The 16,491-nt window shown below is 42.6% G+C and overlaps 2 protein-coding genes across 3 annotated transcripts in view; one reads left to right on the top strand and one right to left on the bottom strand.

Annotated features, from left to right (window-relative positions):
• CDK15 (cyclin dependent kinase 15) overlaps positions 1-3,886 on the bottom strand; it is a 37,109-nt gene extending 33,223 nt beyond the window's left edge. The window contains 4 exon segments of the mRNA XM_040604727.1: positions 116-213; positions 367-516; positions 1,416-1,777; positions 3,537-3,886. Coding sequence (XP_040460661.1) covers positions 116-213; positions 367-516; positions 1,416-1,535 — 368 coding nt within the window. The 5' untranslated portion in view covers positions 1,536-1,777; positions 3,537-3,886.
• A 96-nt stretch (positions 3,887-3,982) lies between these two features.
• The window catches only part of ALS2 (alsin Rho guanine nucleotide exchange factor ALS2), a 43,607-nt gene continuing 31,098 nt past the window's right edge, over positions 3,983-16,491 (top strand). The window contains exons 1-4 of one of the 2 annotated variants that reach the window (XM_040602710.1): positions 3,983-4,064; positions 8,819-8,908; positions 11,347-11,501; positions 14,231-15,153. In XM_040602710.1, the coding sequence (XP_040458644.1) occupies positions 8,889-8,908; positions 11,347-11,501; positions 14,231-15,153 (1,098 nt within the window). In that variant the 5' untranslated portion in view covers positions 3,983-4,064; positions 8,819-8,888. Of the gene's footprint in view, positions 4,065-6,052; positions 6,211-8,818; positions 8,909-11,346; positions 11,502-14,230; positions 15,154-16,491 lie in introns of those variants that run through there. The other variant, XM_040602709.1, reaches the window with a different exon arrangement.

Below are 16,491 nucleotides of genomic sequence, written 5' to 3' on the forward strand. Positions count from 1 at the left end.
TGTAAATAACCTGATTAAAGACAAAGCTGGAGTTTTGATTTGCCTTTATCTCCCATAAGAGGTGTTTTCAGCAGGCACTGGGAAGGCAAGAATGGCACCAGTGGTCCTTGCTCACCTGCTGATCCCCTTGTACACAGTTGCACAGGATCCTTCACACAGCTTCTCCACATGTACCTAAGATGTGGCAGCACCAAACAGGATGCCTTGTCTCTGCTTCACAAAGAAACTAGAATGTGTTTTAGATTGCTGGATAGAACAAGAAACTACTAGCATGTCATTCAGTAATTAAATACTGATTCATGGCTGGAATAATCATTGGATGAAATAAATATCTCCTGTCTGGCACTATGGATGCCGCACACTCACCCATTTGAACCTCTCCACACCATCCTGCCCCTGGAAAGGATCAGCGTAACTCCAGGGCGTCTGTGTCCTGCACCTCCAGCTCTGGAAGGTGTAGAGCTGCAGGGGCTGCAGTGAGGGTAGAGGAAGGGGTGCTCTGGTTACATCCGACAGCTGGCGCAGGAAAAGTTGGCAAACTATATCGCTGGCAAACCACCACTTTACTGATGTGATTCTTTCCTTTCTCCTTGATTGCACCGGCTTTGAGCACTTCACATCATTTTCATCTCCCCCCCACCAGTCACAGATCTCGAGTACAATTTCACAGCTCCGTCTGTAAGGGGAGCAACTGTCTATATGTTCCTGTCTTGGTAAATGGTAGCGCTCACTCTGAGATCACACAAAGATAAAACTGCCTTAACTGCAGAGGATGCTTCTACCATTATAATTTGAAATACATGTTAATTCTCTCTTACCCTTGATTTATTGTTCTCTAGACAGCAAGCTTTTAGGGCAGGGACTAAAAACCAAATGCAGGAGTGAAATTTCAGGAAGTTTAAATTTATGCCTTCTCCTCCTTAAACACACCCCCAACCCGCTTCCTCACCACTATATAATTTACACAGCTTGTTAATTTGGGCCATACTGCATAACGGTGCCATAAACTATACAACTATAAAACCAGCAGTAATGGCTGACAGGCAGGCTGCAAGCTCCTTTTGAGCAGCTCCATTGGATGGATGCCTGCATTATCATTTGACTCAAATGTAACAGGATTTGTAATCTATGGCATGCTGCCTCCTCCAGAACTGTAGGTTGTTGGCTCCCTCCCTGTTTTACAATCCTTCATTGGCATGGAGCTGGAGTGCAGTCTTCTCTTTCATCACATCAAATACATTTATTGTCATTTAAGGCATAGAGTCCTCTTTCAGTAGCTTCACAAGCCTGAAACTGCAAAGTTTGATGCTGTCTGGTTAGAAGCAAATGTGAATGTTTTGCACTGCCAAAACAAGTGGAAGAACCCAGGCTTAACCCATCTCAATGCAGAAGTATCACAGTATGATATTAAATGCCTCTGCTGTAGATGCCACTTCCATGTGCCCAAGGTCTTGGATATGTCAGGAGCCCCTTCTCCCTGAACAGCAGCTGCAGCATCCTGGTCTGACAGCACTTACACACAGCATGTCTCCCATGTTGTCCTTTTTCAATTAACATGTATCTCTTTTTTTTTGTCCTTTGCTCCTCTTCATCCCTCCATCTGTAGTAACAGTTTGTATGACTCACATGAGGTCCCTGCTTCAAGGAGTCTTGTGATTTCTGCAGTTTTTCTTTGAAAGTCCAACACGCAATGATCCAAATTCACCCCTGGAGTAGCTTCGTTGATCTCAGTTCATTTGGCACATGACCTCCAAAAACAGCCAACGTTTTTTCATACCTAAAGTTAAAGAATTAAGCAATAAATCCAGATTTTCTGCTCATACAAATGTATTTCAGTTAAGCAACTCTCAGTGTAACATGTCAGGTAATGAAGTGACAGGTTTGGTACAAGAACAGACCTTGACTTCCCTCCATGTCTTGCAACGCAGTTACTACACCAGGCTTTAGGCTTCAGCCGTTAGGCTTCGAGTTCAGCTATCTGAGCAGTGTGGCTGAGCTGTGCTTTCTGCAGGAGCCGTACGTTGACTGTCCTTGCTGTGGTATTTATGTTCTTAGCCATGATGTGGTGGCCATGTCAGCATGGGGAGCTTCTGTCCCTGTTGGATCACTTGTCTAAGGGATGCAATGAGTTGTAGCTGATAGAAAATACTCTTGTCCACATGTTAAAATAGCCAGAGGGAACTGATTATTCCAGCCCAAAACAGGTTGCATCAATTATGTACTAAGCAGGCAATGCACAGTGGACTTACAGTGGAAGTGTACAGATGAAAGACCCCTTTTTTCAGTCCCTCATGAGCAGGACTCGCTGTGCAGCTTCCTAGGACTAACACCCAACCCACAACGAGAAAATGCAGGCAAGGGTTGAGGGAGCAGGCATCATACTGTGGAATTCTTATGCTGACCCCTTACATCCCTCAGTTTTCACTTGAATGCATGATGTGAAATCTTCCCTTTGCTTCACTGTTCTGGTGTCTAAGAATAACGCTCTTTCCTTGAGCAGAAGGGGGTTTTTTAAGCCAAAATGTCCTGAGAATGCAGGAACAATTTCTGTGTCTCACTGCAACCAAACTACCCAGCCTCTGCATGGCAAGAAGAAGCTAACATACCTGGAAGGCTTGATTTCTTTCATATTATTTTCCTTTGCACTTCCCAGTTAGCCATAATTTACTAAACAGCTATCATCATGGACTTCAGTCTGCTATTTCTTTTCCATGTATTCTTTGAGCCATGACAATTCAGCAGTAATGTGGATGTGCTGTCCAGGCATGAGAAAGGTTGTCTAGACACGACATACTCAGCAATAAACTGGTTACGCAAGCATCATTTGCACATCTGTGCAAAGTTGCTTATTCTGGAAAATATTTTGTATTGTTATGACATATTTACACAAATGGACTTTAAAGATATGTTTAAGCATAAATAATACTTGTATTTTAAAGGAACGGGAAGATAAATGCATAAAAAGGAGACAATAACCAAATCCACGTATCGATTCATACGAAGAGTGTTCATTTTAATGTTAGGTACATTTTGTGTCAGGTAGTAGGGGGGAATTGCTCTGTTACAAGGAAAAGTCAGTTGTGCTGGTTAGCAAGAGCTGGGAAATGAAGAAAGCATGGCAATTGGTTCTAGGTATTGAAAAAAATTGTGGAATACTAGTTCTGGTTAGCAGAGGAAACCAATAAAAATGTTCAATAGTTTTCCTTAGAAAATGTGAGTTTATAAAGGAGAGCCTGTACCTGTCTTCAGAACAGTCGTTTTTAAAGAAAAGGTTCAGGTGATCTAAGAAATAGCCTACCAGGTGCTGACACAACATGAACGGCAACACCTTACTGAACTTGTAGAAGCGCATACCTGTGGTATGTATATACCCATATAGGCGTGTGTATAGTGTACATATAGACATATAGGTGTGTATATGTAGTGTACATATACACATATAGGTTTATGACTTTTAAACATATTCTGCAAAACCTACGCGTGGATAAAATCATACATGGGGTGTGCGTGCAGTTTGTACTCACACCTCTGCGCACCTCGGAGACCCCCGCGGGAGGGCCGGGCTTTGCTCAGAGGCTCCATGCGGGGGGGCGGCCGGCCAGGGAACCCCCCCAGCTGCTGATCAGCTTCCTGGTGCGGGTCTCAGCTTTGCTCTTTATTGCGCCTCTAATACTTTTCAATGCACGTTCAGTTCAGGTGCCTTGCCCGCACGCTCGGTGCCGGTGCCGAGGCCGTAACAGCGGCGCCGCACAGCCAGCCAGCCCCCCGCAACCCGCCACCTGCCGCCTGCTGGCCCTCCAGGCCGGGGGAGGGGAGGCCGGGCCGGCCCCCCGCAGGCCGCTCTCGGCCCGGTTTGTCCCGGACAGGGACCCGTCGGCGCCGCCGCCACCGCCCGCCCCCCGGCCGCGGCCTCGTCGCCCGCCGTCCGTGCGCACGCGTGCGGGGGGACGTTGGGCCCCGCCCCCTGCGCGGCGGAGGCCCCGCCCCGCGCCCCCGCGTGAGTCGGCTGCGCTGCGCCCCGGGAGCGGGCGGCGGGGCCGGCGGGCAGGGAGAGTGCGGCGCGGGTGAGGCGGCGGCGGCGGCGGCGGGCGGGCGGGGAGGTGGGGGCAGCGCGCCGTGCCGCCGGGAGGAGCGGGGCCCGCGTCACATGGGGCGCCGGCCGGTGCGGTGCGGTGCGGGCGGCGCTCCTCCCGCGGCCCCGCGCTGCCGTTGGTCACCCGCGCGCTCCCTCGCCCCACCGACGGCGCCTCAGGGCCGGCCGCCCCGCCTGGGCGTCCCTCCGCGCCGCTGCCCGGGGACCGGCCGGGCCGCAGGGCAACAGGTGGGGCGAGCTGCGGGGGCGAGGGGCGGCGAGGGCGATGGCTGCCCTCCCCTGAGGGCAGGCGGGGGCCTGGCTGACCGAGGGGCCGCGGGCCGGCCCCGCACCTCGCACACCTGCGCCTCAGGGCAGGGCCGGTGCTGCTGTGCGGCGCTGGGGGCCGGGGCAGGCCCCTTCGCAGCCGGGGCGGGAGGGGGCCCCGGGGAAGCTGGCGGAGAGGCTACGGCACGGCTCTGGCTGGAGGTGCGGGCTGTCCAGCTCCTTTCGCCTCGGAGGGGCTGGTAGGGCAATGATGTTGAGATTTATTTCTGTAGCTTCCTAAAGGACTCTTCCCTTTGGATGGGAAGAGGCTACCTAAACTTTGAATAGTGCGCCCTTTATCTTCTCCCACTTTTCTTTCAAAATCCTTTCTCTTCGCATAACTTGGTTACTCAGGAGCAAATGCAGTTTCAACTTTTGGAGTCCGTTACGTGATAGTCTGGCGTGGCCGCAGTATCGTGTACCGGTGACATAGCGTGCTGTCACTCTTGCAGACCGCTTCAGCGCAGAACGTTTTGGTGAGGCCCTGGAGAGCAGCTAGCATAGTCGTAGGTGTTGGAAGCTGATCACTGCTGTTGTAGTGCAGCAACTTATAAAAAACAGCTATACTTACCATCTTTCAGTTTCTGTGGAGTTAACTGTTTTCAGAAGGGAAAGCATCTGAACATGAGCAAAATTAGGAAGGTGTTATTTCAAAAGAAAAAGAGGAGGAAGGGACATTCAGAAATTTTTGAGCCTCGTAAGTGTTTGGTAAATTCTAAATTATTAATTGCGTGCTACAGCAGTTTTCAGCTGTGTTCTTTTAGCTGATACTAGGTCCTCTCTTTGTGGTTTGTTTTGGTTTGTTTCATTTTTCCCCAACTGCTTTAATGCTATACCTTGTTTGCTACCATCCCTCGTTTACTGGATCTGGCATCAAAACCTTGAGCCCCTTTCCAAAGGGATCGCTGCTTTTACTAGCAAGTTGTTTTGTTTTGCTCTGAGCAGTTGTTAATCTCACAACATTAAAAATAGTGGTTGTACCCACTCGGTGCTCACCAAAACACAAGGGCTTCTTCAACTGGTAACACATTTTATGTGAACCACAGTTACCGGTAATGATATATATGTAGATGAGACTGATGTTGACAACTTGGTTTTGAATTAGGAAGCTTGGAGGTAACCTCCTTCAGAACCTGAGTAGACAATTTTGTATAACAAACTTGTAGTCTTGGTAGTGTAAGTTTTCGGTAAGTATGATGGACAAATTTATTAAAAATACGTTTGTAAATATGTAAGTGAACATGTCTGAATGTTGTAGAGGTGTTTGTAGTGTTTATGAACTGTAGCAGGTAAATAAGCACATGAGACTGATGGGAGTTCTAGTATTTCTGAAAGCCAGGGACATACCAGTTGTTCTTGTTCAGCACTGAATGCTAGATCGGTTTTATATGTATGTTGCATATTAAAGAATGGTCAATGTCCACTGAGGGACGCAGTCCCATAGTAATGAAGGTAATGTTTACTCCATGTCATTCCCTGCTATAGCAGTTACAATGGTGTGGCTGTGTTTTGTGGAGAATTTGAGTTAGCATTCTACCCTGTAAGTGGAAAGTGACGTCAGTGTCATGCCAGTGACCATCTGTCTGTAACACAAATCCATTTCATAATTTGGCACTATTTGGCACTCTGCTTTTTATCTCTTGCAGTGTTGAAGCAAAAATGTAGAAGATAAAATGTATGGGCAGAGCAGTGTAGATGCTGGTGTCATACTGATCTTCCATACCATGAGAATGATGTATTGTGCATGGCTGTTCTTCTATGAACTTTATAAAGTTTTTTTATGAAATTCTATGAACATTAAGCTATTTCAGGTAATCTTAGTGGAAAAGAAAGAGTGTGTATGTAATGCTACAACATACTATTATATAAATGTGAAAATCAGCAAAGAAAATTGCATATTCCTATTGAGAGGAAGAAATTTTCTATTTATAATTAGTTTGTAGCTGTGACCACGTCACTTGTATTTTATATTAGCTGTGAAATGGGAATAATCTTGTGGTTTCCTAGAGTGCATGAAAATTTGCACTGAACTTGAAAATTACTTCTAAAATGTTTTAAAGGTGTCTCAGTTGTGGAAAAAAATCATGGCTATCATTTCCATAATACATGTAAAAGCTTAGTAATGCAACCTAAAGTGTAAGCTTCTGTAAATAAAACATAATGTATCACCACAATCGTATTACTCTCTTAATTTCTAATTCACCAGTGTTGCAGATTTCTGAGTTACTTAAATAAACTTTCAATTTGATCTTGAAGGGAGATCTTGCAAAACCACTAATGGGATGCCTGACTTTAACTTTGTTTTGTTACAATCAGAAGTTTTCATGAGAATGACAGTAAATTGTTGTGCAGTTGAAGCTCATGAAAATGAAATTTCTTTGAGCCCTTAAAAGGAAAAAAAAATCTAAATCCCCAAAATATGGAAGCCAAGCATTTTAAGCCTCATTTACCTGATCCTGAATAAGTATATGTGATGTAATTTATACAATTCATGATACTTTGGCTTTCTGAAAGCTCACATCTCTTTGATTCACTGATTAATTGGGTATTTATATAAGAAGCTGGAGTTCTTCACAGAGAAGTGCCAGCTTTTTTAAGAGAATGAATTTTAGAGTTAGGTGGGGTTTAGTTGGCTGTAAAAATAAAACTCCAAGTATACTTACTCTGAGCAAGAACAGATCACTGAGAATTTCCAAAAATGCACTTCCATTTTCCTTTGATGTTTTGTCCACACCTGTGATTTAAGTATTGCATGCCAGTTCCCTTATATTTGTGAGACTAACTCTGTTAGTATTTTTAAAAGTTAACTTTTATGGTTGTGGTGGGTTTTTTCCTCTTCCCCCTGTTCTTTTTTTGTAGTTGAGGAAGGAGAGACAGACGTGGCTTGAAAGCAGTATCTTTCTGGCAACAAGTGTGGCTTTCTGTTTCTAGAAAATATCCTCTGATTGCTTTTCTTTTTGGTGTGTGGGTTTTGGTTTTTTTTTTTGAGCAAGGTGCATATCACAGTACTACTCTATCATACTGATTTGATTTAATATTTTCTTGGCTCTTTATCTTTCTGTGATATGTTTGTTGCCAGTGCTGGAGCCCAAATCACTATTTTTAGCATCCTCTATTTGGAAAACTGGAAATGTTTGGTGTGATGTGTTTCTGTTTGTCTGTAAAGGTCTGCTTGGTACTTTGTTATTCAGAGCAGTTTAGCGAAAGTGTTGGGATTTGTGATAGCTATTTCAATTATTTGTCAACTTGATTACTGTTTCCAAGTGTGAATTGAAACTTCTGTATGCAAGTTACAGGTTTGCATATATTGTCTCTTGTAATAAAGACTGGACATATGTTATTTCTATTTTCTGTATGTAAGAACTTCAGACTACTCATTCTGGATTTTATTCTTGGAGATGTATTGTCTTAAAAGACCATTATATTAAATAATGTATTTTCTGGTTTTGGATATCAGACAGCAACTATAATAAAGCAAAAGGTCTAAATAATGTATGCATGAAACTTATTTTATTTAAATAAATATGATTACGTACATGCATTAATGTAATTAATGAAATGTGCTACTTAATTAGTAACATAACATTACTTAATGTAAGTAATGTACTACTTCTAGTAAGGCAGTAGATCAAGAAAAATTACAATTCTTTCAATATTAAAAAGCCAAACAGATTATAAGAAGCAAAAATTAACTGTAGCTTTGTTTCATTACAACACAAGTAATATGAAGTTATCTTCATGAACATGGAAAGGTGTGAGGGTGAACTTGCAAAATTCAAAATCCGAAAGCATAAAAGTGTAATGTAAATAGAGCAGCCACTTTTCTCTCCTTGCTTTCCATGGTCTTACCATATCTTCATAGATACTGATACCAGTTTGCATGAAGAAATGTTCTGAACTCTTAATTGGCTTTCTTCATTTCTGCACAGGTTTTAATAGAACTGTACCTTTTAATGCTAATACGTACTTTGGTTCAGGAGTATGGTTATGAATTTAACTCGGCCATTTTCTGCTCATACAAATATACATCCTTATAAATTTATATTGGAACGTAGAATTCTATCTTATATTAAGCTGAAAACTGATCAATTTGATTTTTCTTGAGTGGTATACTGAGAATTACAGAAAGACACTGATGTTAATTTCTGTCTTTGAATTAGGTTTTGTTCAGTCTGTCCTTACAATAGACCTATTGTTAGATGAGTAGGTAGGACAAGTCTGGCTGTTCAGCTTTTGTCTGCCAGCTCAGTGTGAGTGAACTAAATATTTCACTATCCTATCCTATCCTAGTGTTGTTGAAGTGCTTATGTATTTAACATGGGATCTAAAGCTTTGCTTCTTGGTTTGGTTGTGGTGGAGGGGTTTTTTTTCCGGTTTAATGCTATTTGCAATTAAATAGCTGTTTTGTTTGTTTTACAGTTGGTGGAAATTACATTGTTCCCTTTGAAAGAGGAATGGTTTAGTGGTGATGGAGTGCTGCCACTGACAGATGGACTCACAGGAAAGAAGGTGAGAATGAGCAGCTAGGTGAAGCTACAGAGGCTCCCTGAAATATGCCAGCTCATGATTGATTGTCCTGTAAAATTAAGTGGTGTCAGGATCCTCTTTGTACAGTAAAGGGAGGAAGAGGAGTAACTTAGCTTCATTTTCAGTTGTGTCTGGAACACTCAACTTACTACAACAGCAGCTTCGTTAAATTGCTGTAACTTACGGAGGGCTAGCCATAGGCTAGAAACTTGGAAGTAACTGCTGAACAGTAAATCATATGTTACCTGCACCTGTGAGTTTTGATTTTGGATGAATAGCCCTGCAGTAGACTATTCTTTTGCTCCTTGTTTCTTCTACTAAGAGACCTGACAGATATCTCATGATTTGGGGTTCGAAAATTAGTGTCTTGTAATAAATAGTGGTATGTGAATATCCAAATTTGTCTTACACTGTTCTCTGAAGGCTTATTAAATAGATAAAAGCGTAAATATCAGGCTTTGAACTGAATTTAATGTACAGTATGCTGATGAAAACTTCCCATATTATTGTTTTGTGTTCCTTGGTGTGCTTTACCCATCTCAGTAAAATCCATCTTTTGATTTTAGGTAAATGTCCTAACTATGATGTTGGATTTTTCTAACTTTTTTTTTTCTGGCTTATATTACTTGATTATTTCCTTTTTAATTTCCTTCTATTCTAAACAGAAGTATTTAAAATACAAGATGAACTCTGCAAGTTGTTTGGATTGAAGTACTGACCTGAATTTTAGAGGAGTTATTGTCACCTTTTTCTTGTCGTCTTTTTTCAATTTTTTTCCTTCGTTTTTCTGTTATGTGGGAAAAGAAGAGAGATTAGGGATGGTCACAGGAGCCAAGAGAAATAATTTCATCTCTTGGTTATTGTCATCTTGAACGTTTCAGAGGCACATTGTGCAAAGGTATTGTTCATCCTGTGCACCACAGTTAGCAACATTTTTAGTTAAAAAAAATCAGTAGTGCGCATGAATAGGGCCTTGCGGCTTTTTGAGTGTGCTACTTGCGTAAGTTGTCCACAGTGTGGCCTATCAGGCTACCTTTTTCTGGGTTTGCTTCGGTTTTGCAATACATTAGATTTTCGTGTGCCCTTTCTTCTAGACAAAAATTGCCATGCCATCAAAGCTTTTCTCGCTACCTTATTGTACTTCACAGGTTCATGCAAACCTGCAAGAAGTGATTTATGCGGAGAGTAAATGACTTGGCTGTTGGCAAATAAGGACATAAACCTACTTTCTTCCTGTAGGGTGGATAACAATCTATTCTATATAAAGTTTTAAATAGATTTAAAGAAAACTCTTAATTTAATTTGAAATGCTGTCAGCCTGTATTGATGTTTAAAATAACTTCTTGTGTTTGTTTAAATCTAGTGATTCCATAAATTGTTAAAACTGTGTGCTTGTTGTCAAAGTTCTGAGGAATTTCTTTCTGCTGAGAGGGAGAAGTTGCTGACTGAACATTCAAACCCCAGAGTGTGTTGGAGTGTTAAACCAGCTTTGGATAGCACCAGTCGCTCCTGCAAGCCCAGATACTTCCATTGTGTTTCAGGATGTTTTGGGTTTTTTCCTCCCTTGGTTCAATTGATTTGAATGACTGGCTCACTTCAATCTGAGAAGCTCATTAATAATTAAAGGAGGGGGGGACACCCACCCACCACTTCATTTTTCTCTGTAAAGGTAGAAATATGTATATAAAGGATGAGCTCTTACAGGTGTAACATTTTGAAGACACTGTGAACGCGAGTAACTGGTTCACAGTAAAATGTGCACATAATACATCCTTTGCTTAATTACTTATTTTTAAAACAAATGTTATTTGAGATGTTTATGTCTATTTCCAGCATATTTGGTGTTCTGTGCAACTGATAAAAACGTGTTTGTAAGGCTGGTTTTCCCGCATTTGATTTCCAAAAGCTGAATAATACAAAATGTGAATAAAACCTCATAAACCAGAAATATTCCTTCTGCTTTCTAATGCAGGAAGACTTAACATTCTAAATCTCACTGTTAAGGTAGGAACACAGTTGCTTACATGTGGGTGGAACTGATGCAATGATCTCCCTCAGCATATAATGACAGAATTACATATTAATTCAATCGTGCTGTGAGCAACAAATACAATATGTAATATAAATTCTATGTCAGTTGTGAATAAATATATCTTTACGTTTACTAGTGACAAGATCAACTGCTTTTCATGCAGTAAATTAGAAATGAAAAGGAAAGCTAATGACTTCAAATAGAAGATACTTGTTTTTCATTTAAATAACATTTATATCAAGATTACCAAATTGTAAATGAAATACATTGACTTCCGGAAAGTAAAACTAATGCCTGATTTACAAAGCCTTTCCTGCACAAATCCTTCCTGTATTACTGAACCACAGCAAACCAAGCTGATTCTGTATTTCCTCCAATCTTTTTGTAGCTCAGAAGAGGCAGAAGGAGCCAAAGAGAGAGGCCTGGTCTATGTTTGGAAGGCTGGTTCCTGTTCCATAACTCCGGAAAGGCTTCCAGGCCTTAGTGGAAAGACTGTATTACAGGCAGCCCTTGGAACACATCATGGATTACTTCTAACAGAAGGTAATAAACATCTGAATTGTAAAGATTCCAAACTTTAGTTATTGTCAAGTTTTCTTCTTTTAGATATTTTTTTTCATTCTCTCTCATACACAACTTTTAAATGGTTAGATTTTTAACTTTGCTAATATTTCCTTCATAGTTATAAGTTACTTAAAACTGTGTTGGAATAGAAATTATATGCATAGCATCTTCTCTCATACTCCTTTCTCTCTCTCTCTTTAAAAATGGCTCTGGATTTCGTGTTTAAAGATAGTAATGCAATCTGAACCATGTTTACTCAAAATGACATTTTTAATGATGTCTTTAATTCAGAAAACACAGTACAGCAACAGGTTCTGTTGAAACGCAAGAGCTTTGGTTTTTGGTGTGCTTCTGGAAAAATGTGTAGCTAGTAGATGCGTTAGAATGAGTTTGTTTGTGAGCAGTTTGGCACTGTGAATCAAAGTATTTGTGAAAGCCAGTCCCTTTAATTGTTTGCATAGCTTGGTCCTTACTTAAAATCATTTAGGTTTGACGAGACCTTTAAGATCATCAAGTCCAACCATTAACTCAGAACTGCCAAGTCCATCACTAAACCATGTCCCTAAGCACCGCATCTACACTTCTTTTTGAACCTTTCCAAGGGTGATGATTCCACCACCTCCCTGGGCAGCTGTTCCAATGTTTGACCACCCTTTCAGTGAAGAAATTTTTCCTGATATCCAATCTAAACCTCCCCTGGTGCAACTTGAGGCCGTTTCCCCTTGCCCTGTTGCTTCTTAGCTGGGAGAAGAGACCAACCCCCACCTGCCTACAGCCTCCTGTCAGGTAGTTGGAGAGAGCAGTAAGGTCCCCCCGAGTCTTCTCCTCTCCAGACTAAACAAGCCCAGTTCCCTCAGATGTTCCTCATAAGACTTGTGGTCTAGACCTTCCCCAGCTTCATTGCCTGTCTCTGGACACGCTCCAGCACCTCTGTGTCTTTGGTGAGGGGCCCAAAACTGAACACAGCATTTGAGATGCAGCCTCACCAGTGCCAAGTGCAGGGGGACAGTCACTGCCCTGGCCCTGCTGGCCATGCTATTTCCGATACGAGCCAGGATGCTGCTGGGCTTCTTGGCCACCTGGGCACACTGCTGGCTCACGTTCAGCCAGACATCACCCAGCGCCCCCAGGCCCTTTCCCACCAGGCAGCTTCCCAGCCGCTCTGCCCCAGGCCTGCAGCGCTGCGTGGGGCTGGTGTGAGCCCAGCGCAAAACCTGGCAGCTCTCCCTGTTGAGCCTCGTGCAGCTGGCCTTGGCCCGTCGGTCCGGCCTGTCCAGATCCCCCTGCAGAGCCTTCCTGCCCTCCAGCAGATCAACACTCCCACCCAGCTTGGTGTCGTCTGCCAGCTTCCTGAGGGTGCGCTCGATCCCCTCATCCAGATCGTTGGTAAAGACATTAAACAGGGCTGGCCGCAGCACAGAGCCCTGGGGAACACCGCTTGTGACCGGCCACCAGTCAGATGTAGCTCCATTCGCCACCACTTTTTGGGCTCAGCCATCCAGACAGTTTTTCACCCAGTGCAGCGTACACCCATCCAAGCCATGAGCAGCCCATTTCTCCAGGAGATGCTGTGGGAGATGGTGTCAAAGGCTTTACTAAGGTCCAGGTAGACGCCATCCACAGCCTTTCCCTCATCCACTGGGCAGGTCACCTTGTCATAGAAGGAGATCAGGTTTGTCAAGCAGGACCTGCCTTTCATAAACCCATGCTAGCTGGGCCTGATCACCTGGTTGTCCTGCATGTGTCATGTGATGGCACTTGGGATGATCTGCTTCATAACCTTTCCTGGCACTGAGGTCAGGCTGGCAGGCGTGTAGCCTTCCTGCCCTTGTACTGATCAATGGGCATACTGTTGTAGACTAAACTGGAAGTTGCTGCTTTGATTTTTTTTCTCTGATCTTTTTGAAGAGAATAGGTTATTGGTGAGCCTGCTATAACCACCTCTCCTCTACTGGAGTTATGAGCTCTGGTGGGTTTTTTTAGAACTTGTTTATTTTATAATTAAAAGGGCTTTTTGCATGTGTGTTCATGCACCATGAAGGCTGTTGTTTGTGGATATGATTTACTGTTTTTCCTGTTACTGAAAACCACTGTTCATTTTAAAAATAGATTTCAACTTTTCTTTAGAATTAACAAAGTAACTTGAACTGGCATTACTGCAATCTTTTCAGGTAAAGGTGATGAAATTTTGCAGAGGCTGCAGTATAACATCAAACCCCAGTGGCAAGATAACATTTACCTCCACCCCCCCCACTTACGACCTGATAGGGCAACCTATTTTACTGTAGGGTGGCAAACGGTACAGTTTGATGGTAGATCTCTGTATGGAAAGATGTGCTCTGTACTTTTTCATGCTCACCAAGCATGGTTGTCGTTGTGTTGTATGTTCTTAAAATAGAATAGCCCAATAAATACACGTATGTTTGGTATAAAATATAAGAAGTAGAATTTTTAGTAGAAAAGCATTACTTGGTTCAACAGCGGATGCGTGCACAAGGTAACATGAACATGAGGTGTAGAACTTAACAGCAGCAATAGCAGAGCGCAGCCAGCAGCATTCACATGTCAATAGCCATAGTTTTGCTGAGCCTGGAGTAAGCTAGAAATTGGTATTTATCTGTTTATCTGACTCTCTCTTCAAATTTTTGTATTGGTTTAACTTCATCAGGCTCATGCTAGGCTTGTTTTTTTGTTTTCTTCTCTCCTAGGTGGAGAGGTCTACAGTTTCGGAAAACTGCCCTGGAGATCAGGACTGGAAGAATCATGTGCTAATAGTCCTATCTTAGAAAATACTTTGCTTGGACATCATGTTATTACAGTGGCAGCTGGCAGCTTCCATAATGGAGCCGTGACAGAAAGTGGTGTGGTCTACATGTGGGGGAACAATTCTGCTGGCCAGTGTGCAGTTGCTAATCAGCCGTGTGTGCCAGAGCCACAACCTATCAGTATTTCTGATTCTGAAACCAGTCCTCTGTTATCAGTAAGGATTTTACAGCTAGCATGTGGAGAGGAACACACGCTGGCACTATCACTAAGCAGAGAGATATGGGCTTGGGGAAGTGGCTGCCAGCTTGGTCTCATAACGACAACTTTCCCAGTGACAAAGCCACAGAAGGTAGAGCACCTGGCAGGACGTGTTGTGCTCCAGATTGCTTGTGGAGCCTACCACAGCCTGGCTCTGGTACAATGTCTCCCTGTGCAGGAAATGAAGCCTATCCCAGAGAGGTGCAATCATTGCAGTCAGCTCCTTATTACCATGACAGAAAAGGAAGATCATGTCATCATTTCAGATAGTCACTGTTGCCCACTGGGTGTAGCACTGTCTGATAACCCACCAGAAAACAACGTCTTCTGTCCCTCATTGGAGACTCTAGAAGGAAAAAGTGTAACAGGTAGCCAAAGTGAAGACTGTCAGAAACCATTTGTGGAAGAACATACGCTTGTTACATTAGAATCTGATGGAGCAAGTGTGCTTTTCAGCAGTGATGCACAGGAAGACAGTGGAATTCCTAGTCCTGGAAATATTTTGTTCCCAGAAAAGAAGGAAGTGATGAAAGAGTACTTAATCAGTTTATCAGATCACTCATTAAATGAGAGCGTGGAGAAGAACATCTGCACAGAACCTGAGCAGGTTGGTACCTAGTAACTAGCTCTTAATTTGCAACAACCCCTCTTGTATATGTGACAATGTTGTTATTTTCACAAATGAAAAATTCTGTTAGTTTAATTTAGCTGCAGTGTTCCTATAGTTCCAAAGTGTTTCTTCTCTGATGGTTCTCAGATTGAAGTGGAAGATGTTTTTATTGTCCTCCATCCATGTTCAGTTGTAAGCCTTCTATGTCATCAGCCTTGACAGTGCTTATGGTCTCTCGTCTTCATGGTTCAGGGTACCAGAACCACAGAAGCCAATTTCCCATTCTCTAGCTGTTTTATGGTGCACGCATTTCCCATTTGTGGGGAGCAGTAAGCTGGTACTTGTCTAATTTACTTTTAAGGTGAAACTTTCTTTTCTATATGTGGAACTAATCCCTTGCAAATCTAATTTCTCAATCATTTAATTCTAGATTGCAAGTAGAGATTGCAAAGGTAAGGTTAGTGTTGACCAAAAGGCTTCTAATGTTAATCGTGTAGGAGTGGCATAAACTTATAAACAGGGATGGGAAATACCTGGGTACTATGTGTGATCTGGAAAATGGTTCTACAGCACTGTTTTGAAACTATAGCAGAACAACTTAATAAGCATCAGAAAATGCTTGATACAAAGTTCAAAAGCTGTTCCTAGCACCCTGCTAAAATATTGCATTCTCTGCTTTTTTGGAAAAAATCTTATTTGGGGTGGGGGAAAGAAGATACAACCCAAAAGCAAGTAGACAAAAAACTAATCCAAAACCTTGCAGTGCAGTCTGGCAGTCCTGCTGGATGGTTTATGGTAAAGGTAATGTCTATAAGGAAAACTGCCACTCTGTGGCCCGATATGCAGAATTCCTAGCAGAACTCTGAACATTTCTTCTGTCATTTCAGGTGTTGTGTAGACATCAATTTCTTGTTACGGGAAGAAATTTTGCACAATGGTTCTGGGAGATAAATTTCACAGTGCCTAATAAATAGTTGGATTTTATTATCACCTCAGCTTGCAAAAAGAAAAAAAAAGGGAGTAGTATTAAAATCAAACTGTCCAGTAGCTTGATAATTCAGCAAGTTATGTTTTCCTATTCTGAGGGAAACTTAATTCAGATAAATAAACATTGTGTGAACACAGTTGTCCTCCCTTGTGCTTGTTGCTAATACAAAGCATTCTAGCAGTTGTGGGCCCCTCAGACTCATGCAAGAACTCCTGCCATTAGGAAATGACTGAAACGTGTAGTTTCATGCCCCCTTTCTCAACTCCTTGTTCTTGGAATATTTCCAGAGTACTGTTTTTCCTCACTCAGCTCCAGGAATAAACAAGCTTGGAACTGATTCACTGAAT

Source organism: Falco naumanni, chromosome 8 (assembly GCF_017639655.2).
Source record: "Falco naumanni isolate bFalNau1 chromosome 8, bFalNau1.pat, whole genome shotgun sequence".
NCBI classification, from domain to species: domain Eukaryota; kingdom Metazoa; phylum Chordata; class Aves; order Falconiformes; family Falconidae; genus Falco; species Falco naumanni.